Below are 12,908 nucleotides of genomic sequence, written 5' to 3' on the forward strand. Positions count from 1 at the left end.
TAACTGCATATCTGAGATCTTAGATGGCATCTTTACAAAGGCAAACAAACCATTAACAAGAACGAGAGTTACTGGGAGGTTTCTCAGTTAAGTAGATTACTGGAATGAAATTCATTTTCGGATGGTGTTGATGTGCCAGATGCACAGCGGTGGCCCAGTGCCGCCCTCAGCCTGCAGATGGCATTGTAGCAACACTTGTTGTTGGGGGTGTATAAAGCCAAAGTCGATTTATAGCATTATGTGCAAAAACCCCTACACTATTTTTCCCACACTGAAGACTCACTGACTAATACAAAGTACAGGATAACCCATATACAGTATATCAGTGGGATATAGCTGTACGTTACTTTTCATAACAATGGCTGCATTTTAGCATACTTGTGCTGTAGATTCTGTTTATCCTTTACAATGCTACATGGCAAGACAAATTTCTGGGGGGGCACAGCTATTTTTCCCTTTAAAGACCATTCAGATGTTTGCATGGGGGGCATAAACTGGGCAGCAATCCTCCAGAGAGCAAAACCAAAATGAACAATGAGTCAATAAGGGCTGGTTTGCTAACATAAGAGCTAAACTGCAGTTGCACACATCAACCATTGCTTTCATTTCCTAACTGATCAGATCTGATTGCCTATTGGTTGCTATGGGCAATTGCACTTACGTTTGTAAATTAACGTCCCATAGTGTACAAACAGGGAGTGCTGGTATTATTCCACTTTGTGATGGGCAGAAAGAGGCAATGTACTCAAAAGAAAACTTGTAACTGCAGAACATTAAAATAAAGAATTACTGCCGGCAGACATTGGATTGATAGAGACTGAGAGGAGATTTGCCTCAATTGCCTGACTTGGATCAGACACCTGATGGCAACACAGTGTACAACAACCCTAATCTGATACAGTCAGTGCTGTATAGGCTATCATGAGCTGCTGATCTTTAGAGTTTTTAATCAGATTACAATCATATGAAAAATGTTGGGCTGAAAGAACATCAAACATGTATTCCAGCTTCCTACACACAATTTGTGGGCACACATTCCACTTAGCCTGAGAAATGGTAGAGTAAGGCAGGTTAGAATCAGAACTACAGGTTCTCCTGCCATACTTAAGGAATGCTAATGTAATTTTACACTCTTCCGGATACGTGCAATCCTGCCATTCTGGAGTAATACTGCTGCTATCCTGCTATTCTAGACAGAAGCTATGCTGTTGTTCTGGAGAAGTGCTATGCTGCTGTTTTGGAGAAGTGCTATCCTGCTGTTGTGGAAGTTATTCCGCTTCTTTCTATCCTGCTGCTGTTCTTGACATGTGCTACACTGTTGCTTTGGAAAAATGCTATGCTGCTGTTATGGAGTAGTGTCATACTACTATTGTGGACAGAGGCAACTGTTCTAGGCAGGTGCAATCCCTTTCTTCTAGGTGGGTGCAATCCCGCTGTTTGAAGCAGATGCAATCCCACTGCTCTAGACAGATGCAATCCTGCTGTTTTAGACCAATGCAATCCCACTGTTCTTGACCGACACAATCCCGCTGCTCTAGACCGACACAATCGTGCTGCTGTAGACAGGCGCAATCCCGCTGCTCTAGACAGGTGCAATCCCACTGCTCTAGACAGGTGCAATCCCGCTGCTCTAGACAGGCGCAATCTCGCTGCTCTAGACAGGCGCAATCTCGCTGCTCTAGACAGGCCTACTGTTCTGAGGTTTGCATGTCATATATAACTTCTATTTTGTCTCCCTGCTTCATTTATAATGAATTAAGATTCCATCCCAGGCAACTGTGCATAAGAAACTAAGATGATTTAATAATCAAAGGCTTTCAAGTCATACTGGCTTGTTTCCATAGTAGGAATCGTGTCAGTATCACTTTAACAGTCATTGGGATATTACAAAGCACTCTCTATTTCATACAGCAATATATACCAGTCTGGAAGAAGAAGAATTAGAAACAGCCCAATTATTCTTCTTCATCCTTAGCACCATTTATCAAATCTGTGTATTAATTTGCATCTTGTTGACCTATATAGCAGTAGTCTGGATATTTATTAAAAGTGAACCGCTAACGGGCGTTTTCTCTGGCATATTCTGCAGAAATAAAAATCGTATCATCTGTTCAGTTATACTATCCTACAGATAACTGGAAAAAACCCACCACCACCTCAACTTCAATCAGTTTTGTTTATTATACATATCCAAAAACGTGTGCAAAGCTGGTACAAGGTAGCTTAAAGGAAATCTAAACCCAAAAAGAAAATGAATCAGTCCAAATTTGCCCATGGGTGTACTTATGTACTAAGGAGAGCAAAATTATAGCACTTGCGCTCTCACACGTCCAGTCCAGTAATTTCCAGTATTCAGCCTGCGAGTGGTGAGTGTGTGCCTTATTCTTTTGCTGTGACTGCCGCAGCGGGCTGTGGAATCCTGGAGCTATCGGGTGGTTTGGAGGTGGTGGTAGGCAGGAAGGACTGAGTGGTGCTGAGTGCAAATATATTTGAGAAACATTTGAATTGTACCTTTAATGAATGGGTTTTCTGGTCGCAACTCACTACAGGGAAATTTGCAGGCCCGCAACTGCTCTAACGGTCGAAAATACCCCTAAAATGTTATGTCCCAAAGGGACACCTGCTGGGAAGTTCACAGATTGTCTTCTTGCCATCCTAAGCTCTCCAGCTGCTGAAGTGGGAGTGTAGCTTCTTCCTCTCCCTAGGCTAATGCAGAGCCGAGGGGAGGGAGAGCGACAGAGGGGAGGGAGAGCGATGGAGCGCAGGGAGGGAGGGTGGGGAGAGGACGGGAGTGGTGAGCGACGGAGGGGAAGGTGACAGGAGGGAGGGGGAGAGCGATGGATGGGTGGGTGACAGAGGGAAGGAAGGGGATTAAGGGGCAAATTTACTTACCTCCGAAGTTACGCCAGCGTTCACTTCGCTGCACTTTGCCAGGCGTAGATTCGCCAGGGCTGCGCATATTCACAAAGATCAGCAGTTGCGCACAAGTTAACGATTGTTTGTGAAGTTTCTCTAGCTATGTTACAATCAGCGGTTCGAAGTTACGCTAGCGATGGCAAATTTGCATACGGCGTGCAATTAAAATACAATGGCTGTATATGCAGTAGAAAACACATTACACTACACAAGGCCAGGGAACCTTAATAAATGTGTTCTAATGCCCTACACGTGTGCCCACCGTATAGTTTAGGTGCCATATGTTATCAAATGTAGGGGGAAGGAGGGTACCATAAATAAAATTTTGCTCTTTTTCAGCCTATCACCCTTAAAAAAGGGAGCAATCCCTATCTACTCTATTGCACTTCGCCAGGTCTGAGGTGGCGAAGTAAAGTCTGGCGGTAACGTTCATGAAAATCTGCAACTTAGTGAATTAGCGTAGTTACGTCCCTTCATCTGGCATAAGGGTGCGAAGTAGCTCTAGAGTAGGTACACTTCACTAGCGAATGTACGCCAGCACCTGTAAGTAAATCGGCGAAGAGGAAAAATGAGGTCACGCTGGCGAATTTACTCTAGCGTTAGCCACTTCGCCCTTTTATAAATTTGCCTCTAAGACTGAGGGATGCGGACTAGGGGTAGGCAGAAGACAATTTTAGCCGTAGCTGCCCAGCGCCCCCATTCATTGCGCCCTAGGCAGCTGCCTCTTCTGCCTACCCCTAGTTCTGGCCCTGGGCTAATGGCACATTGTTCTCTGGTGTGTATTCGCCAGCAGTGAAGAGCTTACACACAGAGAGGATTTTGGTGCAGAGAAAATAAAGAATCCGCTTTGAGTGTGCACTTACAGGATGATCCCATGCCTTTCAGCATAGGCACATAGAGAAGATGAAAGTCAGTGCACTAGATTTTCTCCACTGGAGCATATACACAAGAGAAAAATGATCCATGTGCCATTTGCCTTTCTTGGTCCATGGGCCAAGGCTAAAATTACAAAGATGAACTAAGTAACTGGCAGAATTTGCAAAAAGTTTCTCACCATGAGCATGCTACTCACAAGATTCTGGCAGTTCTTCATGGTATATGAACTAATTTCAATGAGCTTATCTCAACTTGACCCCAAACCATGTGTCCTAGTATAGCTGAAGATATGGTACCTATTTCTGGAATTGGGGTTTTAATGGTATATCGAAGGGCCAATATATCCTAAAATCAGTGGTCTTGGTACTTTTCGTGTTCATGCCCCTCTCCTTATACTCCAACATTTTGTCAGGTGGACCAAAGGTTGTATGGCCTTTACATTTTTGATTTATATTTTCATAAAAGACTGTAAAATCTCCAAGAATAGGGGTATTGCTGCTTTAGGAACAAAAAGAAAAAAAGAGAAATAAGGGCAAGGCCCTGAACGATAAATATTCCCACCACTGACCTTTGCTGCAATTGTGGCTGCAGTGATGTGCGAAGATGAACTGTCTTCAGTTGATGCAACACCACTGTCTTTCTTCTCTTCCTCCTCTTCCTCACACTGGACCCCCTTGTCCTCTGTCTGTTTGTGAGGGCTTGTCGTTGGAGGAGGAGAGAGGGGAGGTGGTGGTGAGGGCAAGTCTTCCAACTCATCGTGTACTTCTTTTACTTTTACAATAGCGTCCCTCAAAAGGTCTATGGCATGAGGTAGGGCTGGCAGTATAAATTGAAAGCATTCCTGTTCCCATCAAAAATAAAGAAGGCACATTTGTTATTCATTGTCACTATATGCAAACATATGAAGATTCTCATTCATCCAGGTCATGGTATATCTATAGAAATAAGTCAAATCAACTGGACTTGCTGTTTTTTTCTGGGTAAAACATCTTCAAGAAAAACACTAAGTCCAGTTGATTTGACTTATTTCTATAGATATGAAATTAAATAGTAAAAGAGTCCTTAGAAGGGCAGTGACACAAAAAAAAGTTGTTTAGTTCCAGAGCATACCATAATCGTCATGTACACACTCTCTTGTTGGTTTGTGTCTGAGGCCCCACAAACCCAAAGCAACACAGCAAATACATGACGTACAATGTTACCATGGCAGATACTAGATCTTTCACATACCTCTCTAGTATTACAGTGTAGGTTAAGGACCCATTTATAAGGAATCAATACAGAAAGATGTAAAGATGTTTCAAAAACCCAACCGATTTTAATACTTTTATGGATTAGGTAGGGTGCTTCGTAAATAAAAAGTGCTTGCGTTGAAAAACTACAACCCCTGATATCATAAAAAAGATAAAAGATTCATATACCTTCATACAACATTCCCCCCTTTGTTCTTTTCTTAGAACACACGGCACTATGGACTGCCAGCAGCCACTGCAGATTTATAGCTACAGCCCTGAACTGTGAGTTCCTTGTTGAAAAGGATCATGGGAACAGGGCAACTGATGGTACTTCCCATTGCCGGGACGTACAGGGATCCAAAGAGGTGAAACAATTCTAGTGTGTCAAAGGGCTCAGGCTTATCTCAAGAGATTACTAATAAATTAAATATATCTTCGATCCAGGAGTGTGTATATCTTCGATCCAGGAGTGTGTATATCTTCGATCCAGGAGTGTGTATATCTTCGATCCAGGAGTGTGTATATCTTCGATCCAGGTGTGTGTGTGTGTGTGTGTGTGTGTGTGTGTGTGTGTGTGTGTGTGTGTGTGTGTGTGTGTGTGTGTGTGTGTGTGTGTGTGTGTGTGTGTGTGTGTGTGTGTGTGTGTGTGTGTGTGTGTGTGTGTGTGTGTGTGTGTGTGTGTGTGTGTGTGCGCCACGAAATAAAAACCGCACTCCAAGGTCTTCTTAATGGTGGAAAAATTTGTTTCGGCGCAATAACTTGGGCTGTCTTCAGGAACACTTGTGTTGTATTGTTTCACTTCCTGAAGACGGCCCAAGTTATTGCGCAAGGCCTTGGAGTGCGGTTTTTCTTTTGTGGAGATATATATATATATATATATATATACACAGTATATATATATATATATATATATATATATATATATATATATATATATATAAAACCACAAAAGAAAAACCGCACTCCAAGGCCTTGCGCAATAACTTGGGCCGTCTTCAGGAAGTGAAACAATATATATATATATAATATATTTGATCCCCTAACAATCAGAGATGCACCGAATTCAGGATTCTGCCTTTTTCAGCAGGATTCGGCAGAACCCTTCTGCCCAGCCGAACCGAATCCTAATTTGCATATGCAAATTAGGGGCAGGGAGGGAAATCACGTGACATTTTATCACAAAACAAGGAAGTAAAAATTTTTTCACCTTCCCACCCCTAATTTGCATATGCAAATTAGGTTACAGATTCGGTTCAGTATTCGGCGGAATCTTTCGCAAACGATTCGGGGGGGATTCAGTAGAACAGGCTAACACTTAACATGGATGACCAATCAACCAGTTTTATTCTCTAACAAATTGTCCAGGCTCCTTTCGTCTATCTATGAATTCACTAGGATTGGGTATCTAGGAGAAGAGCTCTAAAATGACTTCTGTTCCAGAAAAACAAGTAGTAGGACCCTTGACCCAAAAACTCCAGCAAGGAATTTGACCAATTAACATATGGACATCATCAACCTAACCAAAACTGTATGGGCCAGCACTTTGGGGTAGCAACCCAAACCACTGCTATGCAATCTGGTCATGTGTCAATAGTTCCCCTGAATTAAAAAAATCTTTAAACTGCAGTACAGGTATGGGACCTGTTATCCAGAATAGGCACCGACTCAACTATTTTGTAATCAGCGAACCCCTGAATCCTTCGTGAAAGATTCGGCCGAATACCGAACCGAATCTGAGTTTGCATATGCAAATTAGGGGTGGGAAGGGGAAAACATTTTTTACTTCCTTGTTTTGTGACAAAAAGACACGCGATTTCCCATTCACCCCTAATTTGCATATGCAAATTCGGATTCGGTTCGGCCGGGAAGAAGGTTTCGGCCGAATCCGAATACTGCTGAAACAGGCCAAATCCTGGCCGAATCTTGAATTTGGTGCATCCCTAATCCAGAATGCTTGGGACCTGGGTGTTTCCGTATAAGGGATCTTTCTTTAATTTGGATCTTCATACCATAAAGCTACTAGAAAATGATGTAAACATTATAAACCACATAGGCTGTTTTTTCTTCCAATAAGGATTAATCATATCTTAGTTGGGATCAAGTACAAGGCACGGTTTTACTACTACAGAGAAAAAGGAAATCATTTTTAATCATTTAGATTATTTGATTATAAAGGAGTCTATGAGAGACGGCCTTTCCGTAATTCAGAGCTTTCTGGATAATGGGTTTCCAGATAACGGATCCCATACCTGTACTTGAGATCCTTTTTATAGCTGTATAAGTGCTATGAGTCTATTTGACACATTGTCCATGCTCCTCTCCGTCATTTGGGTTGGGTCTCTAGGGATGGGCTTTTAATTACCTCTGTTGCAGAGAAACAGGGTCTAGTCGGCCCACCAGGATAGCAGGGTTAATCCCAATGGGCCCCATTCCTGGTGGGCCCTGAGCAGGCTACTACATAGGTTTTCTCAAATGAGCTACAGTAGAACCCCATTTTACGTTTTTCAGGGGACCAGAAAAAAATAGTGGAAAATCCAGGAAAATCTAAAATCAGGTGGCACCACAAAACAACAATGTAAAATGAGGGAAAACTTAAAATCAGGGGGTATAAAAATGGGGGTTCGCTGTACTCTGAAATCCACCTTAGACTGCCCTCACAGGTAGAGGGTTTTGGTGGGTGAGAGAACCAATCCACACACACAGAGATAGTCCTACTCCTTCTAAATATTTAGAAGGAGTAGGACTATCTCCAATGACGTATCTCCCAGCTTATACCAACCTAAAAATGGAGAAATGAAAACAAACAGAAATTGGTTAGCGCAGCAGGGTTCATTCAAATGTGGAAAGAATAGATGCAAAGTGTGTAAACACATATTAGTACAAAACTTTTTTGAGAGTATGATATCAGGAGAGAAATATCCCATAAAAAGCTATATAAATTGTGATTCGAGGGGCCTTGTTTATTTAGCAACATGTACTTGTGGTATACAATACGTGGGTAGGACCTACCGGTCACTGAAAGAGAGAGTGAGAGAGCATTTAATACCCATAGATCTTGATAAAATTGAAGAAACAAATTTTTCGAATAAACGGACTTCCGCTATAAGTAAACACATTATGTGCAGACATGGGGGTGACTTCTCCCATGTTAAATTTCAAGGTATAGAACATGTCAAATTGGGACCACGTGGAGGTGATATTAAGAGAATAATTGATCAAAGAGAAATCTTTTGGATCTTCACCTTGAGAACTAGGCATCCACATGGTCTCAATAATGACTGGGAGGTAACATGCTTTTTTCAGCCTTAATGTGAGTACTATAATATATGTATGTGTATATTGGATGCCTTATAAGTGAATGACATTATTGCCAAGCAAGTGTAAAAACCAACGTGTCCTTTTTATAATATTATATAATGATATATGCTAGCTGTAACTAATATGACTTGTAACAAACAGAGCTTAGAGTGTCTGTTTATTTTATTTTATATCTGAGATTTTTTTAATGAACACAGGTATATAAGGCACAGGATATCCTGTGACCTCACTTCTGATGAAGTGCCAGAAAGAGGCATGAAACGCGTCAGGTGATCCAACATGTCATAGAGTAGGAGTACATCTGTAATAGATGCCTGTTTGTTGTTTTATCTATACAAAATAAAGCCGGACAATAATTTTATTCTATGTGTGTGGATTGGTTCTCTCACCCACCAAAACCCTCTACATGCAATGTCCACTGGATGGAGACCAGTATGAGGAAACCACCACACTGTTATGGACTGGACACGATGCAGGAGTGGCTGCAGTAGGGACATGTGAGTTTCTTTTGCCCTCACAGGTACCTTGTTTTAATTCATGTAGACAGATACCACCATAGAGATTTCTTTTGTATGCACACCACCAGGCAGCACAGCATCCAGCCTTGAAATCACTAGGTGCGAGATACTTAAAGGAAATTAGGAAACGGATCAGGAAAATACCCAGTGGCCACCTCCAAGCCCATATGCTGAATGGGGAGTTACTCCATAGCTGCACATGAAAAGAATGGTGACAGAACGGAGACCTTAAAGGGATCCTATCACCGGAAAACATGTTTTTTCCAAAATGCATCAGTCAATAGTGTCAATCCAGCAGAATTCTGCACTGCACAGGCCTCTAGCTGCATACAAAGGTGTTTTAATGATGTAAGCAAGTATAATATTGTAATGGAGGACCTGGAAATGCACCTCAACTTTTTACTTTGTTTTTGAATACAAGTCCCTTAAATGGGACCTGTCACCCCAAGAAATAATAATTCCCAAATTCCTATTTTTATGATGTTAGTCAAACAAAATAAACTTTACTTACACTATATAATTTATTTACATTTCCTTCTAGAAGTCTTGGACTTCACAATCACATCACACAAGCAGCAGTCATATTGTGGACACTGTTTTTAAGGAAAGTTTTGCATCATCCTAAAATATTGTTTATGCATTAGAATAGGGCACCTAAAGGCTTCACAATTAGATGTGTAGAGGGAGGGGGAATGTCAGGAGGGAAGTGACATCTAGGAAGTGCAGAATCCAACGTAATTGCCTGTCCCGCCTCTATGCCTAAGGCATAGAGCAGGGGCAAACAGCATGTGATTGACAGATGATATTTTTAAATACGTTTATAACAGGTATGGATATTTTAAAGAAAAAAAAAGGAATTTGGTGTCATGTTTAATTTGAAAAGGACTTTCATTATACAGCTTTTTGTCTGGGTGACAGGTCCTTTTTAATTGCCCAGCTTCCAGCCATAACAGCAAGATATGTCATCAGTGAATAAACACTGCTACTGTTCTCCAGAAAACAGAAGTGTGACCTGAAATACCCCACTTTTTCCAATCAGGAATTTAGGAGGAACACATGGGGTAATGGGAAGACAAACTGCTAGATCCCTTTTCCTTGTTTGTGGGTGAATGTAGTTTATACATGGGTGTACTGCATAGCATTAAGGAAGGCTAACTAATAATTCATGGTCTTTCACTAACAAAAGAGAGCTCGGTACAAGCCCAGCAAAACACATATATCTCACACAGCTGACTTGTTCGTGCCTACATGTAGAAAGGAACCAGCAGCACACTGTGTTCAAGTTGCAAAAAGTGTACCAAAATTTATTAAGCCCACATCATACAATTAGGCAACGTTTCGGGCCTACCAGGCCCTTTATCAAGGCTTGATAAAGGGCCTGGTAGGCCTGAAACGTTGCCTAATTGTATGATGTGGGCTTAATAAATTTTGGTACACTTTTTGCAACTTGAACACAGTGTGCTGCTGGTTCCTTTCTACATGTTATTATGAACCAGTGACAGGAGTGGGTCCACCAGTTACAGCACCTGACACTACAAGAAGTGTGAAACAGCAAGGTGAGCGCTCCACGTTTACAGAGTTGTTCGTGCCTACAGTGCAGTTATTTTTTACCTATATTGTTTGAAAGGTAATGTTTCTCCTCAGGCCGTGCAATGTACATGAGAAATTAATTAAGAAAAGTTAATTGTGACGCATAACATCACAGGCAGAAGTTTCGCAGGGAAAGAGATGGCAGAGGGGAAAGCCTGTTTAAGGGATAAGAAAGTGCTTTGAAAGGCCATAATTAGCGGAACTCTTACTACAGGCAAAATTAGACATTTCATATTACAGAGGAATGATTTATTGGCTATCGAATCTTCATTTATATTTCTGCCAACGGGAAAAAAAGAAGTCATTAATGTCATCGTTCTCATAGCAAATGTATAAGCTGGGGGGGAAAAATAGCCAAAGAATCCAAGAATTATTGAATGAACTAGTGTACCTGGAGTTGTTTTACAATCTGTCTTATGCTCTGTGTAATAAATGGCGATAAGCAGCACTAGACCAACGTTTCAAGCCTGGATGAGAAGATCTGAATTCACTGGTGGCACTTTATTTGCAGGCTCTTGCAATGGATTGCCATAGACCCAAAGGATGTATCTTTAATGTAGGGCGAGGAATGTTCAGTGCCCCTTTTGCTAGTTATTAAACTCAAATTCGGTCTATAGCTGACTGGTACGTATATTTTAACATTGCCTCCAAGGAAGAAAACGTGTCAAGAACAAATGACTTGCAATAATTTGGCAGCTGATGCCATGTATGGGAAAAGGTATCCACCAGATTGCAAGTGAGGCTGGATCCACAGCACTGAGTAGTGCAAAGAAGGATAATGCAGATCCAGTGTGATCAAACCCCTTATCAGTTCCCTTGGTGCATCTTTCCTTTGTATTACACACAAGCTCCATGCTACTCCCTTGAACTTGACTGTTAAGGGTCCCTACCACCTAGTGCAGAAACATAGTGGTGCAGACCATCTCCACAGCCTATAGATCAATCCTAAACAAATGTACAACGTTGTTCCAATAAAAGTCTCCATAGGAGACATTTCCCAACCTGGAAGGTCAACAGTAAACTGAACAGACATAGCCAGATTGAAAACTCGTATAAATACAATCAAAATTAGAGTGGGGTAAATAGAGGCCTATGGGACCTCATGGACAATCTGGAAACTTTCGATTGTCATCTTCATCTAGGCCTTCAATTGTCACCAGATATTTAACATCATCTCCTCTTTGTCTGCTAATATCTTTAAACTAAAGCATGTGAAACTAAAACTCCTTTGCACTAAAGTTCTTGGCTTCATTTTATGGAACACAAGCAAAGTTTTAAAGACCATGTACCCTAACCAAAGCCCTAGGACCCTGCTGAAATTAAAACCCTGGCAGTTAAAATCAAGGATCGCACAAAAAAAAATCAAAGCAAGGCCTTCTGCATTATTGAACTTTGTGGACCTCTTTTTATCGTCAATGACAACATGAAGCAATCTCTATTGGGAAAAAAAGTTACTGAGGATTCTGGGAGCTAAAACTGAAAACAGCTAGGGAGTCACGCCCCTCATATGCCTTATTCTGATTCATAAAATATAAAACTGGGTCATGTAAATTAATTCTTCATGTTTTCTTTGCTTGAGAAAACACTAGATTATTACTGAAGGGAAGCTGGCTTGTTTCTAGTTATAAAGTCAAACGGCTCAATACAAAACAAATAACCAGAGAAATATTCTGTTTTCCTGCAGCAACAGCAGAATTGCTATGCTATTGTTTTATTAAAGCAAGTTCCAACAGCACAACAGAGGCTTACCTGTGACCCTTTCTTGCTACCTGGTAAGTTGATGATTAGCGTTTTTCCTCTGATTCCACAGACTGGTCTAGAGAAAAACATAAAAAAATATATATTGAACACAGGATTTGTTTCATGAGACAACCTGATTTTGATATTGTGCAAAGAACAGCATTTTGAAGGTCCACAGAATACATGGTTTGTACTAAAGTCTTAAGGGTTAAGCATGGGACCAACTAGAACAACGTTTTTTGTTTTTAGATTCTTTTTCTTGGAGGAAGCCTAAAACCTGCTTTATGGCTCAACATTTATTTTGGAATTAGTTATGCACTGCATTTTAATAGCTATTTTCTATTGTAGTTGATCCCAACCCAAAAGTGTCTCAATTCCCAGAATCATACTGTACACTGAGGAGTTTCAGGGGGAGTTGCTTCCCACTAACACCAGTGTGCTTTTAGGCATATGTTAGATATTTTAAATTACAGGGTGGCCATACCAGCTATCAATTGAGGTAGTTGGTCCTACAAGTTGTGAATGGAATTTTCTTACAAAAAGAAACCATGTGGATAGATAAAATTAACACTATGGCTCCCATTGGATTAAATGAACATTAATTAATTCTTGCTTTTTTATCTAATTTGGATAAGATGTGATTTATAGTTTACACCAGGTGGGATATACATTTGCTTATTTTTTCTTATGTTTATATTCACGGTTTCAGTGGAGT

General features: G+C 40.9%; 1 protein-coding gene across 20 annotated transcripts in view; it reads right to left on the reverse strand.

Moving 5' to 3' along the window:
- The window catches only part of gphn.L (gephyrin L homeolog), a 216,335-nt gene that overhangs the window by 97,848 nt on the left and 105,579 nt on the right, over positions 1-12,908 (reverse strand). For all 20 annotated transcript variants that reach the window (XM_018229289.2, XM_018229287.2, XM_018229286.2 and 17 more), the window contains 2 exon segments: positions 12,203-12,269; positions 4,361-4,633 (listed from right to left, as the gene is read on the reverse strand). In XM_018229289.2, the coding sequence (XP_018084778.1) occupies positions 4,361-4,633; positions 12,203-12,269 (340 nt within the window).

This window comes from Xenopus laevis, chromosome 8L (assembly GCF_017654675.1).
Source record: "Xenopus laevis strain J_2021 chromosome 8L, Xenopus_laevis_v10.1, whole genome shotgun sequence".
NCBI classification, from domain to species: domain Eukaryota; kingdom Metazoa; phylum Chordata; class Amphibia; order Anura; family Pipidae; genus Xenopus; species Xenopus laevis.